This window comes from Larimichthys crocea, chromosome XVIII, assembly GCF_000972845.2.
Source record: "Larimichthys crocea isolate SSNF chromosome XVIII, L_crocea_2.0, whole genome shotgun sequence".
NCBI classification, from domain to species: Eukaryota; Metazoa; Chordata; class Actinopteri; family Sciaenidae; genus Larimichthys; species Larimichthys crocea.
Genome location: NC_040028.1, coordinates 11,296,475 through 11,319,861, shown reverse-complemented (window position 1 = coordinate 11,319,861; position 23,387 = coordinate 11,296,475). Strand labels below are relative to the sequence as shown.

Below are 23,387 nucleotides of genomic sequence, written 5' to 3'. Positions count from 1 at the left end.
TATATCTGAGTAGCATGTGCGAGTGGTATTTCCACTTTTTCTGAAATCCCCTGAAAACTTACTTTCATGTATTTCTGTATAGCATTAGATATCCATGAGTAATTAAAGGGACAATCAAAAGTCAATTAAAAAAACACAGGCTTTATTTAGACACATCACAACTGACATCAGATTTGAATTAAAATGGTGCTGATTGGAACTATGTGGATTCCCCTTATAAAATAAGTAAAATCATCCAATCAAAATGAAAAATAATGCACTTTAGTACTCCTGATATCAGACTGAGCAGTTGTCTGCACCCTCTGTTTTTTTCTAACAATAACACTGCACAGACTTGAGAGCATAATCTTTGAATAATATATTGCTTAGAAGCCCCGAGGATTTTCTCAAGTATAGCTCACGGTGGAAAATAAATGAATAGATTATAATAACAGAGAACAGTATTGAACAGAGATCCAGTTGAAGGAGAGAGTGGGCTATAAGAACTGTGGCACGTCCCCACTAAAGTGATCTAACTGCCTAGCAACAATAACATACATAGGACCTGCTGGGACATTGATTAATAGTGACAACACGGGCTAATTAATTTAATATCTTTATTGTTGTGAAGTGCTCTCATCAGATGATACCCCCCCCCCCCCCCCCCCCCACCCAGCGCGCGACGGTTGGCACCGGATAAGGCGGAAGGCGCCGTTGCCTAGCAACCCGGGAGCCAAACAAGCGCGAGCAGTTTCAGTTTGGCGCTAACCTGTTAGCATATTAGCTCGTTAATTAAACTTTTAAAAACAAATTAAACTTGACCTTATCCATGCTGATAGTCATTTAATACATAGACCTGTTTAATTTCGACGTAGTGATGGCAGGCAAGAAGAAAGAAGCAACTCTTCAGGTTGGGACACCAGAGTTTTCATCTTGCCTCCTCTCCATGTTTTCAAAGCTACCTTTATAAATTATATTATATTATATTAATTAATTCGTTTTTTTTCGTGTCCAAGGCGTCTGTCACAAACCAAGAGCAGTGGGAGGAGATGCTTTCAACCAAAGGTTTAACAGGTAATGCCAAATAATTATATGTTTGAGCTGTTTTTTTAGCATCACAACTTTAATCATCCGGTCAGTACAAACAAACTGTGTGTGATGAACTCTGTTGTCGTCATTGTGATTTATTGTATGCTGCTGCCCCACCGTGTTCATTTGGATAACTGCAGATTGAATGTTTGCACCAATCTCTCTCTCTCTCTCACACACACACACACACACACACACACACACACACACACACACACACACACACTGTCTCTCTCCAGTTGTGGACGTGTACCAGCAGTGGTGTGGTCCCTGTCGAGCTGTGGTTAGCCTCCTACGAAAAATAAAGAATGAACTGGGTGATGACCTATTACATTTTGCCACAGTAAGCCCCGAGTGACTTTAAAATGTGAATAATTTAAATTGAATCCAACAATTTTGAGAGAGCAGCCCCGGACTTGTATATGTGTGTGTGTGTGTGTGTGTGTGTGTGTTACAGGCCGAGGCAGACAGTATTGATGCTCTGGAGAAGTACCGAGGGAAATGTGAGCCCACCTTTCTTTTCTATGGGGTGAGTGTGTGTGTGTGTGTGTGTGTGTGTGTGTGTGTGCGTGTACATAACTCTGTGTGTGTACAGCAAATATTTGCGTTCATGATTCAGCATATATGAGGCATCATCATCTCTCTGGGTTTTTGCATCCTCGCTGGTTTGTTTATATAGGATTGCTGCAGTCAAAGCTCCACTGTGTGACACTGCTTATTTATTATTAATTAACTGAAATTAGTTAATAAAGTTTACACTTTAAAATAGTTCTTTTTTAAAAACACTGTAAGGGTCTTTATGTGGTGCTGGTTAGCTCACCTGGTAGAGTGTGCACCCCATGGGCGAAGGCTCAGTCCTTGCCGCAGTGGCCCAGGATTTAAATCCAACCTGCAGCTCTTTGCTGCATGTCATACCCTCCCTCTCTCTAACCACTTTCCTGTCTCTCTTTAGCTGCTACTATCCAATAAAGGTTCAAAACCTTTAAAAAAGAGTCTTTATGTTGAATGAACAGGGCGGGGAGCTGGTGGCTGTGCTGCGAGGCGCCAACGCTCCTCTTCTTCAGAAGATGATTGTAGAGGAGCTGGCCAAGGAGAAGTCTGTCCTGGAGCAAAGTGGTGAACGCAAAGTGGTAAGACACACACATTCAAATACACAGTTAGACAGTACTAGAGCTGAAACAATACACCTTTTTCACAGCAGTCATTTTGATATGAAACAGTAGGGTCAACGCAGGTGTTTCCAGTAATACTTATTAAGGCTCTGTTCTGTTCATTGCTGCAGAGCCTTTCCAGTGAACCAACATGCACCACAGCATCACCCTGACTCTGTCTGACCGGACCTTAATTAGTATCACTGCTAGCACAGGTGTCTGCTAATAACATTAACAATGGCCATGTTGTATTCAAATGTCCAAGTAAAACAGACAGTGAGCCAGCATGCACAATACCAGGAGCCTGAATCTCAGTCAATTCATCAATTATTCAGTGGGTAGAAAATTAGTCAGCAAGTAAAATATAAAAAAACCCAAAATATCCTGTGTAAACAAAAAAAAAAAGGGTTTGACTCCGGCCTGTGGCCCTTTCCTCTCTCTCTCCCCACTTTCCTGTCATTCTTCAGCTGTATCTGTCAAATACAGCTCGAAACACAACAAATCCCCACCTACCCCAATGCACCAAGCACCATAAAATAAGACAAATTATACATTGTCACTGTCATTCAAATAGACTGTACAGGCAATCAGGGCACATAAATCAGTGTACGTTACTTAGTAAGAGTCCATTTTCTTTCTTTAAGAAGTCTATAATGTGTAAAGGGATGCCATATTTTCTTTTTCAGTTTAAAAAATGACCTTTTCAGCTACTCCACTGTGAGCATTTGCTGCTTTTCTTTGTCGTATTTGATAGTATACTAATATAATTGGATTTGAGACTGTTGGTTAGAGAAAACAAGCGATTTGTACAGTAGATATCACCTTGAGTGTCTTGGGTGGCCATTATTCACAATTTTCTGGCAATTTATAGACCAAATAATTATACATTCAATAAGACACTGATGTTTTGGGACTGGGTGTTTTCATTTGGTTTTGTTGTGTTTCAGGTTAAAGATGACGGTCTGGTGAATGATGAGAAGAAAGATGAGGAGGAGACATCTCAGAAGGCAGAAAATGAAGAAAGCATAATTGGTACTGTGGAAACAATATAATTACAGTCATGGTCATTGCTTTATTGTCATTGCCATTGCTGCATTACCATTACGATTGTTGTTACCATTTTGTTTCTGGTCATAACTCGAGCTGCTCTTTTCTCCTGTAGTTCCTGCGAGTAAATACTACACAGTTGCTATCATCAAACCAGATGCTGTTGCTCACGGCAAGGCAAATGAGATCATTATGAAGGTACACAGAGACTAGCACCGTTCACCTTCTGAGTAGAAAAGATTGTCTCAAGCCTTCCTACTGACATTAGCTCATTATCTCAACAATACTCCCCTGGCTAGATTCAAGACGCTGGGTTTGAGATCCTGGCTCACGAGGAACGCACGCTGACTGAGACAGAGGCTCGAGATTTTTACCAGCACAAAGCAGCAGAGGTATGATGAGAACATAATAGAATAATATTATAACAGCACACATATATCACATATATTATGTCTCGCTGCAGAGACTGGCATACGAGTCAAACTGCTGATCAGTTCAGTGTATATTTGTGAGGTTGGCCTGAGCAATTTCAACTCTGAGTCAACATCCTAATGTGAGAGCAGTCACGACCGGTGCAAAAATCATTTCAATTAGTTTGCAATACATCACACTTCCATCTGCATTTCAGCACAAGGCTCAAAATAGATCTGCTGTGTAAGCAGGTTTTTTTGTGCTTATCATGCTGTTTGTGATGAGACTGAATGATTACAGATTCAGAAATACAAAATATGTGAGAAAAGGTGGCCGGTGGAAGCAGTAATACCCATGAAATGAATCTAGTAACATATTTATTGTATCTGTCTTTAAAGAATGAACTCATACTATTTTTTTCTCTCTTTCTCACTTTGTAAATGTAAGGCCTGATCAAGAGGCAGTTTACGGAGTTATCACAATAACTTCTGTAATTATTACAGCTTATGCTCTTGTTTTTGTATGTGTCTGTGTGTGTAATGTTGGTTTGTAGGCTTGCTTTGAGGACTTGGTGCAGTTCATGTCCAGTGGTCCGTCCCATGTCCTGGTGCTCTCTCAGGTTGAGGGCTCAGCCAACGTTGTACCAGCATGGCGTGAGTTCATTGGCCCAGCAGACATAGAAGAAGCCAGGAGAGAAAAGCCAGAAAGGTTAGCCACATTTAGAAAAACAGTGGGGAAAACATCAACAATAGCATTAAAACTGTAGCATACGGTACAATAAGATCATTCCTCTGTCTTGGTAAGAAATTTCTTCGTAGCATAGACACTTAATCATGCACTGTTGATTGCAGTAGTGTGAAACAATCTCAGGCTCAAGTCTGGGAAAGCGAATGAACAGCACATTCTCGCCTGCTCTATCAGACACACCCAAACATTATGCTTCTGTCTATGTTGAGCACCAGCCGGGCAACCATCTGCTCTCCTCTCCTTTCTCCCCCCTGGCTTCCTGCAGCTTGCGGGCACAATACGGCACACAGACACTGTTCAACGCAGTGCACGGCAGTGAGGACATCGACCAGGCCAGCAGGGAGCTCGCCTTCTTCTTCCCTAACTTTAGGACGGCCTCGGTAACGGAGCAGGATGGGGAGGAAGAGCGTGTGGAGAGGACACTGGCTCTTATCCGGCCTGATATTGCCAGAGAGAACAGAGGTAGAGCCCGTGCCAAATGCACAAGCACAAGCACACACGTGTGTGAATACAGATAGGACACAAAGGTGGTTCATATTGACATAGTGGGGTTGCTTCTTGACTCCTTCAGCAAAGATGATGATGTTGAATCACCTGTGTGGTCACTTTGGAGGCTGCAGTTTGTGGTGCTGTTGAATTGTATTGCACTGAACTGACAGGTGTTTCTTTTTATTTGTTCACCCCTATCCCAATAAAGAAAAGCTACATTACAGAAACACCTCTCTGGATAATGCGATACAGATCAACAGCGCCTCAAACTGCATACTCCAAAATGATCATACAGTTGAATCATATCGATATTGCAGAGCTGCTTTATCAGGCTGTGTTTGCTAGGAGCTCGTAATAAACTGAAAATTGAGTTTACATTTTATGTCTGTGGTTCCACAGAAAAGATTCTGGCTCAAATCCACGAGTCAGGCTTCACTTTAGCTCTCCAAAGAGAGGTGATGTTGACAGAGGAGCAAGTCAGACAGTTTTACTTCCAGCATGTCGAGATGGATTACTTTCCAGCACTGCTCCGGAGCATGACCAGGTGACTTACAAACGCTCAAAAAACACCGTAAGAGCAGTGTTTTACTGTAGATGTGCATTTAACATGTGTATATTCACAGTGGGCCAGTGCTAGCTTTGGCTCTAGCCAGAACAGGGGCTGTCCAGCACTGGAAAAACATCCTTGGTCCTTCTGATGTCAATAAAGCCAAAGAGGAGAGTCCTGAGTGGTGAGTGTGTTTCTATAAAAATTACACAATTAAATGAGTCCAGACAAGTCACTGGCATAATTACTGATAGAAAAGCAGCAGAGTCTTCACTGCTCAGTCCATCTGACAGCTTGTTAGAAAGAACTCTGTATTTCTAGACTAACCTTGTCAGCTTTTGCAGGTCATTATGCACATGTGTGATTAAAGCGTGCACCATTTGGCACTGACAGTCTCCAGTCTACACAGGAATACAACCAGATAACAGTAACTTTTCTGACAGTAGTTCAGTCACAAGATAAAGTTCTGTTGTAGTCTCATTCCAGCTGCAATGCACCATGTTCACAGTCACATCAGTTTCTGGCATTTCTTGGAAGGCAGCCTTAAAATATGTGGGAAATCACTAGCTGAAGTAGAAGCAGACGAGACAGCGTGAGCCTTGAAATAACTCCCAGGGACTTAAATATTAGCAGTTAGATAGACGGCAGTCTAATGCTGAATTCTGCATCCCTCATCACACAGTCTAAGGGCCCGGTTTGCTGTGGAGAATGAGCCCATCAACCAGCTGCATGGCAGTGCAAGCCACAAAGAGGCGGAACGAGAGATCAACTTCTTCTTCCCTAAACAGCAAACACTGGCAGTGATCAAACCTGACGCCATGGAGGAACACAGAGGTCCTGTCTGATCTTTTAGAGCAATAGAAACATCTCATTTACTCGTGTTTCAAATAGATGTGCACAGACAATGATCACTGATGATTTCTGTTCACTCTAACAGAGAGGATTTTGGAGGAGATCAGTGGCAGCGGTTTCTCTGTAACGCAGCTAAAGGAGATGGTACTGTCTAGGGAGATGGCTGAGGAGTTTTACAAAGAGCACAGAGAGAAGCCTTTCTTCAGCCAGCTGGTGGAATTCATGTGTCGGTTAGTCTATCCCTGGACAGCCGAAGGAGAAAGTGACCACAGCAGACCTGCCCTAATTCCTGTTGCCGCTGCAAGTTTTAACAGCACCGTTAATAGTAATCTTAGCAGCTTAGAATCAAGGCAGCCTCGGGCAAGTGGCTGGAAAAGTCCATCTCAGTTTCTTTCTTTGTTCCACTGCACTTCTAGATTTTAGTTATCTTCCGCTCCGATTCGTCTCCTCACATGGTTGTTATATAACTGACTCGGACAGTGGGAAGAGAGATGGGTGCAGCCTGAGAAGCTACCTTTACTTACACTATCCCTCAGTAACAGCTCAGGTTTTGTCTTAATTGGCTGTTTTAATGTTTTATTGGCTAAAGTAACACTTCATCTCTTACAATATATTTAAAGACTAACTTAGCTTCCCTCTGGATGACAGCTTGAAGCCTGTTTCATCTGTTAAATGTGGTCAGACATGTATCACAAGTCATTTACAGATCGATACTCATCCAGATATTTAGGTCAAAATCTATTTTAGATATATCACATATCATATTGTTTCAACAGAGCATTACATTTCTGTGTAAAGTAGGTCTTAGCTACATGTTGAAATGTGTTTGAAATGCTGTTACATTTAACATTTTTCATCTAAAAAAACCCAAATTCAAACCAGTTTTAACAGACGCCTAGACACGATTTTACCTGCAAGTCACCAAATCAAAGCATGCTGGGAAAGTGCAGTCAAAAGCTACTTATTGCCTTAAAAGAAAGTGTCCCGTTGTGGCTCTTGACAATTTAATTGCCATTTAAGTGACATTTAAATAACACAAAATTCTCTGTGTTGTATGAAGATTATGTGCTTGCTCGTTTCAGCGGGCCCTGCATGATGCTCATCCTCACCAAGGAGAATGCAGTGGAGGAGTGGAGGGCCATGATGGGACCCACAGACCCAGAGCAAGCCAAGGCCACATGCCCAAACTCTCTGAGGGCCCGCTTTGCTTCCGACATCCTCCAGAACTCGGTCCACGGCTCCTCCAATGAGCAGCATGCGGAGGAGAAGATCAGTTTTATCTTCGGTGATATCTCTTCCGATGCAGAGACCATTGGAAGAGATACCAGTGGTACAGAGACTGACATGACCATTTCAGGTGATCATATGATATGTGTGACACTCATTTCCATATAAATAACGATTATGTTCTGACGCTTGTTATTGTTTTTGTTCATTTTTATACCCTATACCTGCTAGAAACAATATTTCTTCAGACATATTTTTATGGTAGAAATGACAAAAACGCTCTATTCTCCGAGTTTGAAATATAGATCGATTTCTTTCAGCAAAAGAGCAAGACTGTTCTGCGGATGAAATAGCAGGATTCTCTGGGTCTCCAACTGAAAGCATTGCCAATAACTATCACCAACAAGATGAAGGTATGCTACGAGTAAAAAGAAATATTTCCACTGATGTTAGCTGCCATAGTTCAAGGGCTGACTTCTTGAAATTCTGGATTTATACAATGAATACATCGTAATGGCCTGGTAAAGGCCTGCCCCTGCCTAAAGCAGTATATATCTTTACACCACAGTCTATTGTGTATAAGTCAGTTTGAACACAGACCTCCTCCTCATACATTAGTCACTGGTCACAGGTAAATATATCACATTAATAAGACCAATTTAAAAAAAGAGTGGCATAAACTCCCCAGCTGGAAATGTTATTAATCACCGGACATGACATGACATGATGTTCTGAGTTTGTCAGACCAAAGAAGAAAGTGTTATTAACCACACAGCCAAATTTGAATGTTAAAGAAATAAAACTTATATTATATCGCATTAAGATATCGACAGGTTTATGAAATTAGGTGTCAAAATCAGGTAAAAATGAGCAAGGGTATGTTCAGGGTGGCCTCAGCGTGTCATCGAGCCACCTTTTAGGACCGCCCCACAAAATCCTGGACTGAAAATTGGTGAAAAACTGTTTTAACCTCTAACTCCACACTTCAGTAATATATTGTATAAAGTATTTTCACATGTTTTCAGCAACTATTTTTCAACATATTTCATGTATTTTGAAAGAAATCTTGCTTTTTACACAGACTTTAATTATGTAGATATGATTATATCTTTCCACCAGTGTTTCCTCAGATTTTTAAAGTTTCTCAGCTGGTTGAGGCAATGATAGGCTTTTAAAATTAAATCTGCTTTTGGTCTTTGTGAGGCCAGAATTTTTATATGGAGGGGGTGGGTGCACATACAGCAAGACCTTCTGCATCTTTTAGAAGATCCTTGAGAATTGGGACACAGCAATCACTGCACTACGTCCTCAGAATTGAGTGCAGCTAGCAAGTAGATACGTCTCTTAATACTGACAATTCAGATTGCTTCCATTAGCAAGAAGAGGTACTTCTTCTGATTCGGAGACAAATGACACCATTGATCTTAATGTCGCTAACAGCAGCTGGAATGGAAATGTAAACTGCTCTCACAGTCCCATTGTTAAGAGAGTGAAGTAAATCATTGTGGCTGTGGAGGACATTCGTGATCCTATTTTGTTGAAGTATTAATAGATTTAGGTGACAAATTGAGTCCCGTGGCTGATGAATTTAAACAATGCGAAATTACTATCTGATAGCAGTTGCAGGATCTCGCTCCATAGGGAATTCATTAATGCGCGGTTGTCAGAAGACTTGAGCTAATTTTCCGCTCTTACTTTACAGGTGACCCACATAATTCGAATCCTTGCAGTCCACAAACAGGAGGAGACGCTGATCCAGAGCACTCAAACTGAATCAATCACCACACTTTGTAGTTTCTTATGTTATTTTGTAACATTATGGGGAAGAAAACACCATTTCTGTCTGATCCTACACATCCTATAGACGTGTAAATGACGGGTCGATAGCAAAGTGACCACATGTTCCAGATAAAGAGAGTACTTGTAGACGGGTCAAAGCATGGATTGCCAACAATAAATAGTCTTGATCAACGGTAACTGCTATCATGCTGTAACAATACAAATAAGAGTGATTAGGACCGGATATTTTTCCTTAGTATTGACGTTTGAAGTTTTTAAGCTTAATAATGAAGGACAGCTCACTCTAACTAGCTCTGACTGTTTGAATGTTGAGAATAAAAATGATGCTTGCTGGTGGATCGATTGGGAGATTTATTTTTTTTTCTTTCCCAGGTAAAACCGGATAATCTGAACATTATTTCCTGTAACCATAGTAACCAGTCATGTCACAATTTCAGAAGGGTTTTAAAACCTTGAGTCAAACATTTATTTATTTTCTATTAAAATACATTTTTATCAGTCATGATATGTTGAAAATTAAGAATAAAGTGATGAAATTTCATCAACATGGCGTCATCTGCCAAAAAAGTCTTTGATGCTCTTTTTGCTGGGGCTTTGTCTGACCATGCCGTGGTGTTCAGCAGAGCGGTTTTCAGGCGGGGTGTCCTCCCAGTCATCTGCAGCCTCCAGTAAAATGGCTTCATCTATGTCGTCATCCTCAGTGAAAGACCTCTGGAACATCTCCATGATGCTCCTCTGCTTAGGGTCCTTAACAAAGCCAAAAAAAATTCTGATTCATCACTGAATTTACAGACAAGACAAGCTCTGGGTAGCCTCATAAATATGTTTCATCTACATAAATGCGGGAATGCTATTTTAAAAATTGCAAACAGGATTATACATAACATATTTATATACAGACACGATCTTTACCTTAGAATGGAAGCTGGCGTTCAGGGCATTGTCTGAGAGGTTTGACTCAGACAGACCCACTTGCTCCAAGACGTTCATTTTCTCCTGAATCATTGGCCTGAATCAATACACGAGATAAATTATTATAACGGAGCAGATACAATTTAATTCACTGTATGCATTTCACACAACACACATTTACGTGACCCATTACTGTTTGGCTTTTGTCTCTGTAGCAGACAGTAGTGGAAAACTGATGAATACAGGAGGACACAGTTTGATTATCGGTGTAATTGGGTCGTACTGCCCACTGATCGACACATACCACAGGTGATCATCAGCAGTTCCCTTGGCAACCAGGTAGTGAATGTTCACATTACTGGTTTGTCCAATACGGTGCACCCTGTCCTCTGCCTGAATGAGAACCTGCAGGAGAAAAAAAAAAGCATAGCACTATTTGAAGTTTTGTAGTATAACCAAATGTTTCCTGCCTTCATTCAGCTATAGCTCAAAAATATCAATAACATTTAAAAAGGTCCAGGGTGTAAGATTACAAGGCTCCATTTACAAAATGACAATAATAGGCACCATTTTATGGGATCTATGAGTAGGTGGGTATCATTTTTATTGGATGACTGCATGTGTGAAATCCCAGTTAATTACGATAAATAATGCATGTTGTACACTTCATTTATTTTTGATTATACAGTATTTTTGTTTGTATATTGCAGAATTTAATATGCATTTGTTGGTACAAGCAAATCAAAGAAATTATCCGAAAATTATTACAGCAATACTACTACTACTCTCTTCCACAGCTCTATTTTGATTTGGTGACTGAATAAAAGTCAACCTGTTTTCTGCACACCCCCTGGCCAGCGTGATGCTTTTGTCTCCTTTGCGACCCTGCACCTCTCTTTGCGACACACCGGCTCTAGATAAATAAGGTCTTTTTTATTTTTTGTATGTTTTGCAGCTGCCTTAGACCAGAGGGTACACGCTGGCCCTTTAAAGTCATTATTCAGGCCCGTGAATCAGCTGCCAACAGCTGAAATTAAAGCACTATTAAGATTCAGGAAAGCTGTAGTCATTGGCACGAGATGGAGGTCGAGTTGAGTACAAGAATCAGTTCATAATGAATTTAGTGCTGGTACTCCTCCATTTTACAGTGCTCTGTTTTTCTGTACTGTCATCCAAGTGACATCTTTTTCACTTCTAACTCCACTGTTGGCATGAAGAGGGTGTGGGAGTGTGCACAGCCTCCTCTGACTCACATATGGTTGAGTTATTTCCCACATAAAATGGGCGTCTCCCTGACAAATGGAGGGGAATGTCTTCCATTAAAAAGTCAAATTCTGTTCCAATTTACACGTATGAATAAGGACAGCGCTATCCTCCCTACTTCTTGCAATTCCTTTCTTCTAGCAGAGATGAACTTATTCCACAATATATCAAACCTCACACGGGGCAGACGCTGCAAGTGCGCAGCCTTGATGTTGGCCACTAGAGGGCAGATAAACATCAAAACGCACTGATGAATACAAATAAAATACACCATATAACCAGGCAATAAAGACGTAATAGTTCAAATGTTAGTGAAATAGGACCCAAAGCAAACGTTGCATTAATTTGCAGTGAAGTCTGATTCACTGTTACTGAATCACTTTTTGGGTCACCTCCAAGTCCAGAGAAAAATACCTCCTCTTGACGGCTAGATGTTTGTTTTACTTCCTCTTTATCAGTCACTCTGTAATCCTCTGTGTTTGGTGTTGCCACGTATATTAAAATGGGTTTACCAGAGTGTTTTTGCTGGAAACAGCTGCCTACAAAGTTTGACTGGGTGTCATCTTGTAAATATGTGGGCCTGAAGTCCAAAAGTGAGCAAAAAAAAGAAGAAGCTGGAATTGAAGTCCAAAAATACTATGCTTCTAACTAATGGTCACTTCGAGCACACAGTTACTTGTAGTGATAACTTTCAATAGCTTACCCCGGGGTTCCAAAAAAGTTCAGCAAACACCACCAGGTCAGCAGAGTGTAAGGTGAGACCCATATTAGCTGCAGTGATAGACAGTACAGCCACACAGGTCTGGGTCGAGTACTGGAACTTGTCACACAGCAGCTGTCGTTCAGCTGATGGAGTGGCTCCGTCAATACGGATGAAAGTAACATTCTGTGGAAGACATTAAACAAAAATTCTAAATCATTCATCTATTTTCAGTAGTTCACCCTCATCACAGGGCCGACACATGGAGACAGACAACAATTCACACTCACATTCACACCTACGGGCAATTTCAAGTCACCTATTAAGCGCATGTCTTTGGACTGTGGGAGGAAGCTGGAGTACCGGGAGAGAAGTCACGCAGACACGGGGGAAACTCGATACAGAAAAGGCCTCAGCCGGGCTGGGGGATTCAAACCTGGAACCTTCTTGCTGTGAGGCGGTGGTCCTAACTGTGCCGCCCTCCAAAATCCGAATTGCTGGGCCATTTTCAACACAACTAATAACTACTAAATAAAGACTCACAATAATGAGAAGTCATACAGTCATAGTACTAAGTTTAAATACGCTCAGCGCTGCCCACACTTGCTCCCTCCAGACACTGATGAGAAATGACCGCAGAGGTGACTTTATCGCCCACCAAAGAGCCGTTCTAGTGAAAAAAGTCAAATGCACTCTTTTATATGAAGATTATGTTCATTTGCACCTACGGCCTGTGTGCAGCGTTGTAATTGTACATCTTGCTCACCTTTTTTCCCAGTTCGGTGATGATGTGATCCAGGACTAACTTGTGATGGGCGAACACTAGAAACTTCTCCCTCCCGCCCTCCAGCATGTCTGTGATGTACTCCCTGGCAGTGACAGAAACAAAGTTATCTCGAATCCAGTTCAATCCCAATTCATTTTACATTTTAATCTCAGTTCTCATCAAAATTTAAGCCGATTCGACTTACTGATCCCCCCCATTAATTAGAGAGTCTGTACTTACATAATGGCTTGCAGCTTGGCTTCTGCTGTGTGGTTATAAAAAACGAGGAGGGCTTCCTTCTCTTCCTTTTTCTGAAAAAAGAGATAAGGAACAGCGTAAGATAAGAACTGACACTAGATTTTACTGAAGATGCTTTGATAAGGGCTGACATTGCTCTGAGGAGCAGCGCAATTATGAACAATCAAGCTCAGCAACTCACTTCCACCAGAGTGTGTAAGAACTTAACATTTAGCTTGGTCGTCTGGCTCACTTTAAAAGCACTTGCGTGCGCGTCTTCGTGTGGAGAGGACAGAACTAATACACCTTTTATGTTGGGTTTACCTCATTTCCAAAGTAATAAAATAAAATAAAATAAATAATAAAATAAGAGAACTTGTTGATATACAACAAACCTATTTAAAAACACTGTATATCACTATCAGATTTATATAGCTGATCTGAAATATCAAATCTTTTTGATTGATATAAATGCTGAGATTACTCAGCATTTATTGTACAATGACCAGGTTCTGTGTTTTTATGGACTACACTTGATTTGTTTATCATCACAGATCTGTCTTTTGTTTGTCTATTGAATAATTCAGATCAAAAAGTTCCATATTTGTATTTTTTCAGCCAGTATTAATGTTTAAAAATGATCTGGTAGCGATGGATTATAAATAAACTTTCATGGAATCTATCAGTCCCACAAATCTTACGCTTAAGCTTTTACACAATTTCACAATGTTTGTTTTCTGAAGTATAACTGTGATGCAGTTGGCTGAATTTGTAGCTTTTTTTTCTTTTCATATAATGCGTTTTTTCTTCCAATTGGACTTTTTTTGGAGAAATGTTTAGAAAATTCAGCAAATAACGCAAAGATTGATTCATTTTGCATTAATTCCCAAGACAGGAATATTGCAAATATCCAGAGAGACAGTATTCTCATTTATATTTCAAAAACTTCTTTCTGGGACTATAGGAAGCGTTTGTAACTTACATTGCTCTTTCCTTTGGCTAGCTGCTTGGCTGCAGCTGACAGAGCAGCTTTTGTGCGGGTGTTGACGCCATCTATGGTTATTGTGACAACCTTGCGTTGTTTCGCAGGGAGCTGGGAGAGGACGTCGGACTTGAGGCGGCGCAACATCAGACACTCCTCCAGCAACAGCTTCAGCTCCCCGAGGTTAGATGAGCCTGAGTAGTCCCAACCCCAAGTCAACTAGGGAGGAGGGGGACAGAGAGGATACAGAGGAGAGGACGGTGGGAATGAGACACGGAGAGATAAAAGAAATCAGGTAACTTTGATACTAATGCACCAGGATTGGCTTTGATGCAAGTCAAGCCAAGAGAGTAACTAGACTGAAAAGCTCACTTTCATTCATAAGAATAAAACATCTGTCACAGCAGTGACTGCTCCAGTTGGTCTGAGTCTCTATCAGTCTTCCAAAAAAAAACAAAAAAAAAAACATGTTATGCAAATTCCATGGCGATAAAGCCAAATTTTTACAGAGGAGTGCAAAATCTCCACAATCTTCAAAATGAGTCATCACGACCAAATTAAGGATGTAATTGGCCTTTAAATCATGTAGCGGGTTCCCTACTTGAACCCACTGTAATTAATCAAAGAGATTAAGTGGAATGAGTAAAGCAACAAAAGGAGATTAAATAAAAACCTAAAAACCCTCTCAGTCAACGTACACACTGGTCACAGGCTTTAAAGGGCACATTATAGTCTTTTTTATAATCATATTGTTATGAGCAGATCTACATTGTTTTCATACACACTGGATACTTCTTTCAAAGATCCGCAATACAAGTAACTGAGGCGGATAAATAATTTGCTATGTTATCAGAGGTGTCCTAGCCAATAACAGCTCCACAGCATTAAGCTCACACTTGAGCAGACAAGGCGTTCTCTTAAGACATGAGCTACCTGTTTGGCATCGCAGTAGCGCATCCCAAACTCATGGAAGCGAGGGAAGAGTGTGGGTTTGACAGCCAGAATCTGGGTGTAGAGCTCAGAGGGTCTGGACATGGCAGGGGTCCCAGATAGAAGAATCACTCTCTTCGCTGCCTGAGGATGGGAAAAACAACGGAGATCAGAGAACTGGGGTGAGTCAAGGTGTCAAAGCAGACCATGCCCAGCCAAAAGTCGGCAAATATTCATGTACAAAACAACGATGTTGCTCTGAAGCAGTGACGCAGTGAAGACAGTGTTAGTGCAAATCATATCGCGTAGGTATGAAATGGTTATTTAGCATATTTGGACATTTCCGTCGTGCAACAGCCGTCTTAAGAAATTAATGTGCAGTGTTCACAGATTGAAATATTAGGCCCTCAGAGGAGGTACCCGTCTGCCAATACTGATCTATTCTCACCACCACCAGCACCACCACCACCACAATCCTGGCATTATGCACGCTGGCTCTCTGGAACAATTGATGGAACTGAGCCAGTGTTAATGAAATCTGTCTCACCTGTGCCTTTTCTGTTATGACAAGTCAAAATGTCGGCTGTGAAAAAAAAGATCTACTGCCTAAGACTCAGGCTTTGTTAGTTAACGCTAAAAATAATAATGGAAGAAATCCCAGATCTGGTTTGCTGTGAAAATCTAATCAATTGCTCAGCTGGCTCGAGGTCTATCTGACAGCCAATTCTATGCAAATCTTGGACTTGTTCCAGGAAGTTTAATGAATTATCTGGATCATTTTTCATGCAAAAACCTGGAACAACCTCAAAATCTGATTTGTGACCTAAAGGACTGCAAAAGAAAACCTTTCCAGGTTTTCTTTGATCTGCTGCTCTGGATATTTTTAAGACATCCCGCTGAGAGCCAAGTACCACCACTAACAAGTAAAAATATAACCCTTTTGATGTATGATACTGAAATTATTAATCCAGATGAAACATTAATCAGAAGAGAGAAGAAGAAGCACCTTCAGCAGAGGCAACGCTGCTTTACAACGCGCAGTCTTCATGTTCTTCAAAAAGTGAGACTCATCCTGCACAGAATGACAAGATCACATTGTTTGTGGAATACAGTGATAAAAAGTAGAATTAATGACTCAATTGGCTGACGTGATTAAGAAAGCAGCCATTTCTAACCATGATGAGAACACTGAAGGGTTTTCCTGACTGCTGCTTGTCCATCCTGCTCAGGAGGTCGTAGCTGACGACGTTGACCAAACCAGACCGCAGGTTGTCTTTGGCTTTCACCACCACGTTGATGCTGTCAGGACTCAGGGAGGGGAGCCAGCGTCTGAAGGCCTGCAATCAAAGAAACTTACATGGGTCAGAGATGCAGAGTGGAACAAAAGTTAACGAACTAACAGTGTCGTTTTCAGACCGTGCAGTTGCCCTACAGCTGCGAATATGTCAGGAAGAAACATCAAATGATCATTCTGTGACTAATAGCTGGTTTGAATGTTACTAATCACTTATAATTCATTCTAACTACTAATTAGAGTTTTCATTTAGAAACAACCAATCATTTGGTTTAAAATAATGTCCACTGTGGCCCAAATGCTTCTGACAGTTCACTTACTTGCTCTCCATTCGCCTGTCAACCTGGCTTAAACTCACTAAGTTATAGCTCCCATGTTTTGCAGTAGATCTGGCCAAATGCACAAGGCTAACGGGCACAGATAAGAGCCAAGCCAGACAAAGTAAGTGTCCTTTAATGGGGGACGACATCCTGCGACTAAACTCTCCTCTGCGATTCCAACTCCTGATTGGGAGACTTTGAGGAAGAGTTTGATCCAAGAGATCTATTTAGAGGAACAGACTGTCTTGTCTTGTCAATAGACAGAAGGCCAGAGTAAAGCTCTTCTGAAAACGCGCCGTTGGTGCAGCCTGGTAATGCTGCTGCGAGTTAAGCAGAGAATAGATGCAACAGAACATGAGACACCCACTGAGAAAAAAAAAAGAGAGACATCTGAGATAAACTCTGAAATTAGAGCATTGAAATTGTAGGAGGAAAATGGGGACAAAGAGGCACTAACATTTCAGTGATTGCTAAGTGTGGGGACGTCATGGGGGCCTAGTGATCTCAGACGCGTGCCATATAAGTTCTACATCAACGTGACCTTTGTTGCTTATCCCCCTTCCTCTTTCTCGCACATGTGGAGTCCCAACAGATCACCTAAAATAATATGCAAAGTGATAAAAATAAAAAAAAGTATAGGACAAGTTTCCCATCAGACCTTTACAAATAACAGGATTCAACAAAAAAGCAGAATAAATAACCTATAGCATCTCCATCATAAATCAGCGCTTCACGACTCAAATTATCACTTGCACCCACGGGACAAAGAAATGGAAGCATGACATTTAACTCTGCCATCTCCCCTAGTGAAGATAAAGTACCTAACAGAGTGCAAGCAGTCCTTGGGGAGCGGTATTAACATTGCACAAATGCAGAAAGCTTTAAGCAGAAACCAGCATTATAATGTGTAGGACAGAGTTTTTGTCAAGAAAGAGTAGAAGAGCATTCTTAAGAGGGTGCAATGGGAACTTAATGCAGACCGATAAAGACACTATCAAGTGGAAACAAAGTGATAAACTAACACGTAACTAAATAATGAGCTGTTTTTCTTGAACAAAAGCGCTCTGCTGGATCTTTGTTTTTGTTTTGTTTTTTTACCTCAGCCCAGGTGAATCGCACAGAGGAGGGAGCGACCACCAGCAAGGGCCATTCATTCCTGTAATAGGCTGCTATGCAGATGGCCTGCACCGTCTTTCCCAGGCCCATGTCATCAGCTAGGAGGAGGCGGCCTTGTTTAGACACTGCAAAACTACAAGGAGACAAAGAAATGCTAAAACAAAAACTGCAGCATAAAAAAAGTGAGTGGAGGTCACACTGTTTAAACCTAAAGTTTAGACCACAGAGGAATGGCACAGAAATGTTGACTTATTATTAGAAGGATCTCTTCTTTTGCACAACATTATAGATGAATAGTTGTCCTGGTATTGAGTTATTGGCTACACCATGCAGAGAGAGCACTAATGGCTGTTCAAAGGCACCTACTTGACTCCTTCCCTCTGGAAGGGCATGAGGCTGCGGGTGAGCGAGTGGTCGATGCTGGAGAGGTCTGCCTCAGGGACGTCTAAAGACCTGGCTTCGGTCCCGTCAAACCTGGCAGAGAAAGCCTGGATTATTGCCCTGGGCAGAGGCTCCACCTCCACTGCTGCTATCCCACTGAGGAGATCCACTGGGTATGGAACACAGCACGGTCAGACAAGATGGCAAACATAACAGAGACAAACAGGAGCACAGAGATAAACCAGCTAAATAAAGCAAAAACTAGTACTCACTGAGTCTCTTGTAATCCTCAAGTGAAAAGCTCCACTTTCTTGTTTTCATGTCTGCCAAACACACACACAAAAAATCCTTTATCAGACGCTGTAAACTGCAAACATGACCGAAAAGGATATTTAATTGCATAATTTGACTGTTACCATAATTCTTTGTCGGCATCTGCTTGAAAGCTGCAATGACATCGACATGGTAACCGACGTCGACCTCAAACTTTGTCTGAGACACCAGGACGCACTGGCCCTGGAGAACGGCTCCAGGTTTTTGCCAGCCATTACAAAGCTTCAGCAGCGCCCCCAGTGCCACGCCGTCACGGGCTGCACTGGTGGCTGCTGCGACGTCTATCGCGTCCATTCCCTCCAGAGGCCTCAAAGACACAGAGGCAATACCAGCTGCTTGCTCCACTGTACAAAGAAAGAAGAGAGGAGAGATGCAGCAGCCCAAAAAAAAAAGATGAATACAGCATGATGCTTTTAATTTCGGCGAGGAGGAGTGCGCGTCCTTCATGTTCATACTTAGCTGTCGATAGTCCTCCAGACTGAAGTTCCACATCTTTGTGGCAGGGTCTAAAGCAAAAGAAAATATTGAGATTAAGAACATACAAAAAAAAAACCAACACGTGGCACAGAAGACTGGTTAGGATGAAGGATGTGTGCACCTGGCTTCTTCTACAGAGGAACTTTAGCCAGAGGATAACACTTCATATTGCTTTTGTTGTCGTCATTTCAGTCATTCATTTTTTGGTTTGGCCTTGCAGATTTTCCCGATTGTGTGCACAGATGCATTGTGGCACTGAGGCTGGGTATGATTATGAAACTATTGAAGTTTGATACGCAGACCTATTTGACACAGGATGGTGCAACAGCTATGTAGTCGAACAGAGGATTACTGAACGTACTGCAGTGGCTCAGGAGGTAGAGCGGGTCGTCCACTAATCAATGATCTGTGGATCGATCCCCAGCTCCTCCAGTCTGCATGTCGAAGTGTCCTTGGGCAAGATACTGAACCCCAAATTTCTCCCTGTAAGTCGCTTTTTGGATAAAAGCGTCAGCTAAATGTTTATTTTGGTATGAGGTGTGTACATGAAATAATACAATCAGCTTGAGTTTTTGTGGTCTGTCCTGAACACTGTGTTTAAATTCCAGCTCAGTTGCTGATTTGTATTTATATACATACACATATATATTGAATATGCATCCCTGTGTTTCCACTAGTTTAAAATGTATTTGTAATGGTCTTCCCCAAGGGGGTGTAGAAATGCACTCGAGCATCAAGACAAACCGTATATTTGCTCTGGCAGATACTTACCATAGCTCTTTGAGGGGATGGATTTAAAAACTGCAATAAGCTCCACATGGTAGCCCACTTCTACTCTAAAGCGGCCCTCTGCGTGAGCTACACATTTCCCTCTTGCAGAGATGGCAGGCTTTTTTGCAGGTACAGCATTCAACGTTGATGAGTTTGAGGGAAGCTGTGCCACAGGTTTAGTATTTTGCTTGTAGAACGAGCCAACTGCGCCGCCAGAGCTGCTGGAGCTGGAGCTGGAGCTGGAGGTGGAGCTGGAGGTGGAGGTGAGGTCTGGTTTGGGATGAGCCGGCTTCACGCCAAAGCTGGACAAGACAGGGCTGCTCACTGGTTGATTTCTCGTTTGAGGAAGGGGGTCAATGATTTGTATCTGCAAGAAAAAAAAACACAGCAGAAGGGATTAGGAAAGTTATTTCTCCTCCAGCCTGTAAATGATTGAATGTTACAGCACGAATCTCACCGGTCTCGAAGCAGCAGAGTTACACAGAGTGCTCTGGTTGACTTTGCAGCCAAATAAGCGCTCCTGATTGGGGTCTTGGTTTTGGTTGTGGAGGCTCTGTGAGTCTTTCTTGAAGGGTGGAGCAAACCTTTTAGGCACAGGAGCGGAGGTGGGTATGTCTCTGTGATGAGTGAGGGTGGCAGTGTCTGGGTTTGCATTGTGTTTAGGGGGCTGTACCTGCACTGAAGTACTGCTGCTGCTGCTCTGTGCAAGTCTTTGGGCTCTTCTCTCCAAAGCTTTCCGTCTGTTCTCCTCAATCTTTCGCTGTTGCTCCGCGGTCAGCTGATTAGACATGATCACAAAACTTTGCAGCTACTTCAGTCATTCACAAATTCACACTCGGAGCTGATCCATTAGTGCTCTCTCACAGTGAGACTGAAAGTTTGCAAACTCGCAGCTGCAGCTTTCCCTCACCCCTGCTATCGATAGCGGCTAACGTCGCTAGCGTGCGCGGGAAAATGGCGCAACTTAGCGACAGAAATACAATTGAAAGCGTCAAAGTGGTGCTGGACACGTGTGAGCTTTCATCCGTCCGAGAGGTGTGAGCTAAAGGCGACGAAAGAGCCTGAAAGTTTGTACAAACGGAAGCACACGGAGCTGCGGTGAGTTGACAAGCTGCGAGGCTGCTCTGCCGCGCAGGAAGTGACGTAGACAAACAAGCAGGCACGTGCAGGTGGCGGTTGCTTAGTGACACAAAAAAGTTTAGCGTCAATATGATCGATACAAAGTATTTACAGCTTATGTTGTTGTTTTTGGGGAAAGTAAACAAAGGATTTATCAATAATAATAATAAGGTAACTGCTTACATGCATACATCTTTCTTATAGAGATTAAAGGTTCAGTGTGAAGGATTTAGTTGCATCTAGTGGTGTAATTGACACTTGAAAGACTCTGTAGAGCAGGTGTGTCCAAACTTCTTTTTAATTATTAGTATTTTAATGTTGTATTTTTGTAATTTGGTACACTTTTATGGTTTGTTTTTGTTTGTTTTTGTTATTTGCTCTCTACTCTTATTTATTGTAAGGTGTCCTTAGGTGACAGAAAGGCGCCTATGAAGTAAAAATGTATTATTATTTATTATTATTATTTTATTATTATATATTATTATTATTTTATATTATTAAAGAGGGCCAGATTTGACAATGTGAAAACTTGCATGGAAGCCAATAATAACATTAAATAATAATAATAATAATAATAATAATAATACCAGTAAAAGTTACATACAAATGCACTGTTCTGTAATTAAAAAGAAGAAGATATACTTTATTAATCTCCTCAACAGGGAAATTCTTTTTTCACTCAATTTTCTTACATGCATTTTCAACCCCAAACACACATATAGTACAACTACAAGGTTCATAGACATGCAAATGTGGGGAGAGAGATGGTGGAGTGATGGTCAGCCAGCCAGACCGGCACCCTGCGAGCAATTGGGGGGGTTTGGTGCCTTGCTCAAGGGCACCTCAGCAGTGCCCAAGAGGTGAACTGGCACCTCTCCAGCTACCAGTCCACCTTCCATATTTTGGGTCCATGCTGGACTTGAACCAAACCAAGTCTCTATGGACTGAGCCATTTTTTAATGGCAATGTAACCAAATCTAAGCCGTTAAGGCGTGAACAAACCAAAAAAAAACAATTCTGCCTTTCTTTGACATCTGGAGTCAGATAACAAAGAATAAACTATGCAACACGTTAAACTTACATGAAGTTGATACAAATCTTAACCTCATGTTCATTTTAAACATGCCTTGTTGTGAGTCATGCAAAGTCTGTTAGCGTTTAAGTTTAAAACGTATCACTCTTTTCTCTTCTCTTTCACAAAATCATTCAGAAAGGAATATTTTGTGTCACATTTAACACCAGCTGTTATGTCCTTAGAGGTTCAAATGCTTCGTTATGTCAACCAAAAAAAGCCAAATCTTACAGCCATACAGTGTCTGACCATCCTAGCAGGCCATTAATAATACATTATGACCATGACCATTCGCAACGTGCTTTCAGTGTTGTACAGGAAACCTTGTCTCAACTGAAACCAAGTGCATGTTGTTTTCTAATGCCAAGAGTAGACCACAGAATATCCACTCTTGAAGGAAAAGTCATTGAAAGGGTTAACTCCTATAAATAACCATTCTTTTAAGCCACATATGCAGTCGTTGGTTCAAAAACTGAGGCTTAAATTAAGTTTCCATTTCAGAAACAAGCTGTGTTTCTCTTTTAATGTGAGACAGAGACTTGTTGCTGCAACATTTTTACCTATATTTGATTTTGGGGATCTTTTGTACATGCATTCCCATGCTCAGGCATTGCATATGATTGACACAGCTTACCATGCCTCCCTCAGATTCATTACTAACCGTAAAGCCCTGACTCAACACTGTGAGCTTTATGCTTGGGCAGGCTGGCAACCCGCAGTGTGTATATTCATATACAAGGCGATTCTTGGGTTGCGATCAAGAGAATTTTACATGTTGTCTGCACCAAATGTTCATACAGAGATCGGGGAGTACTCTGCGCCCTCAGACTGTTTTACAGAACGTTTTTAAACAAACAAAAAAAAATCTAATTTCTTTGAATGCTTTTAAATCCATATTGATAGACCTGGAGACAGAATCATAGGGGTGTGTTGTTACTTTAACTGATACTGTTGAATTTATGGCCTTGTACTGTCTGGTTTCCTTGTATTTTCTTATCCCTTGAGAAGAGGTTTTTAATCTCAATGGGAACTTTTCTGGTTAAATAAATATAAGGGGCACAGCACAACGAGTACTTTAACTTCAATACTGTAAGGACATTTTGCTGGTAATACTTTTGTACCTCGACTTAGGACTTACCTAATTTCACTTAAGTCAATAATCTGAATACTTCTTCTTATAATTATAGTTTATGTGTATGTATTTCTGTAAGCCTAAAATGATCAGCTATCTTGGTTGGCTTATTTTCAATAGCTATTTAATCACTAACCTGAGATGCAATGTGAGAGCAATCACTGGCAATTATCTTGCGGAATAGAAAACCAGCAGGAGAGAGAGCTACAAGTTTAAAGTGTCAGTTCACTGTTAGCGATCCAT

The 23,387-nt window shown here is 41.4% G+C and overlaps 2 protein-coding genes across 6 annotated transcripts; one reads left to right on the top strand and one right to left on the bottom strand.

Annotated features, from left to right (window-relative positions):
• The first annotated feature begins 676 nt into the window (after nucleotides 1-676).
• On the top strand, nucleotides 677-9,756 carry nme9 (NME/NM23 family member 9). Of its 4 annotated transcripts, XM_019270592.2 has the most exons (17): nucleotides 677-889; nucleotides 996-1,053; nucleotides 1,308-1,411; nucleotides 1,526-1,597; nucleotides 2,082-2,198; nucleotides 3,167-3,251; nucleotides 3,382-3,464; nucleotides 3,566-3,658; nucleotides 4,231-4,385; nucleotides 4,690-4,886; nucleotides 5,313-5,457; nucleotides 5,537-5,644; nucleotides 6,143-6,294; nucleotides 6,398-6,542; nucleotides 7,395-7,669; nucleotides 7,860-7,952; nucleotides 9,242-9,754. In XM_019270592.2, exons 1-17 carry the CDS (start codon nucleotides 857-859, stop codon nucleotides 9,310-9,312), a joined length of 1,986 nt encoding a protein of 661 aa, XP_019126137.2. In that variant the 5' UTR covers nucleotides 677-856; the 3' UTR covers nucleotides 9,313-9,754. The 4 variants fall into 4 exon arrangements, with proteins under 4 accessions (XP_019126137.2, XP_019126138.2, XP_019126140.2 ...); XM_019270593.2 differs by lacking the exon at nucleotides 677-889 and having other exon boundaries at nucleotides 1,039-1,053; nucleotides 1,308-1,385; XM_019270595.2 differs by lacking the exons at nucleotides 677-889; nucleotides 996-1,053 and having other exon boundaries at nucleotides 1,308-1,385; nucleotides 1,526-1,571; nucleotides 9,242-9,752.
• A 25-nt stretch (nucleotides 9,757-9,781) lies between these two features.
• smarcal1 (SWI/SNF related, matrix associated, actin dependent regulator of chromatin, subfamily a-like 1) lies at nucleotides 9,782-23,387 on the bottom strand. Of its 2 annotated transcripts, XM_027290977.1 has the most exons (18): nucleotides 23,281-23,387; nucleotides 20,279-21,000; nucleotides 19,822-20,188; nucleotides 19,029-19,079; nucleotides 18,657-18,917; nucleotides 18,513-18,563; nucleotides 18,226-18,409; nucleotides 17,842-17,992; nucleotides 16,305-16,466; nucleotides 16,136-16,201; nucleotides 15,133-15,273; nucleotides 14,200-14,418; nucleotides 13,221-13,291; nucleotides 12,981-13,083; nucleotides 12,218-12,400; nucleotides 10,556-10,656; nucleotides 10,252-10,348; nucleotides 9,782-10,086 (listed from the first exon to the last, which is right to left on the bottom strand). In XM_027290977.1, the coding sequence occupies exons 2-18, from the start codon at nucleotides 20,609-20,611 to the stop codon at nucleotides 9,892-9,894; spliced, it is 2,736 nt and encodes a 911-aa protein (XP_027146778.1). In that variant the 5' UTR covers nucleotides 20,612-21,000; nucleotides 23,281-23,387; the 3' UTR covers nucleotides 9,782-9,891. The 2 variants fall into 2 exon arrangements, with proteins under 2 accessions (XP_027146778.1, XP_010729269.3); XM_010730967.3 differs by lacking the exon at nucleotides 23,281-23,387 and having other exon boundaries at nucleotides 20,279-21,065.

Excerpts from the sequence above, each read along its gene's own strand:
- smarcal1 (XM_027290977.1), bottom strand. The coding sequence starts at position 20,611 with ATGTCTAATCAGCTGACCGCGGAGCAACAGCGAAAGATTGAGGAGAAC. Across the intron at positions 19,080-19,821 it reads CATCCCCTCAAAGAGCTATG|ACCCTGCCACAAAGATGTGG; the intron begins GTAAGTATCTGC and ends CTTTTGCTTTAG. Across the intron at positions 15,274-16,135 it reads CAGCGTTGCCTCTGCTGAAG|GCAGCGAAGAGAGTGATTCT; the intron begins GTGCTTCTTCTT and ends TCCCATCCTCAG.
- nme9 (XM_019270592.2), top strand. The coding sequence starts at position 857 with ATGGCAGGCAAGAAGAAAGAAGCAACTCTTCAG. Across the intron at positions 1,054-1,307 it reads TTCAACCAAAGGTTTAACAG|TTGTGGACGTGTACCAGCAG; the intron begins GTAATGCCAAAT and ends GTCTCTCTCCAG. Across the intron at positions 3,465-3,565 it reads CAAATGAGATCATTATGAAG|ATTCAAGACGCTGGGTTTGA; the intron begins GTACACAGAGAC and ends TCCCCTGGCTAG.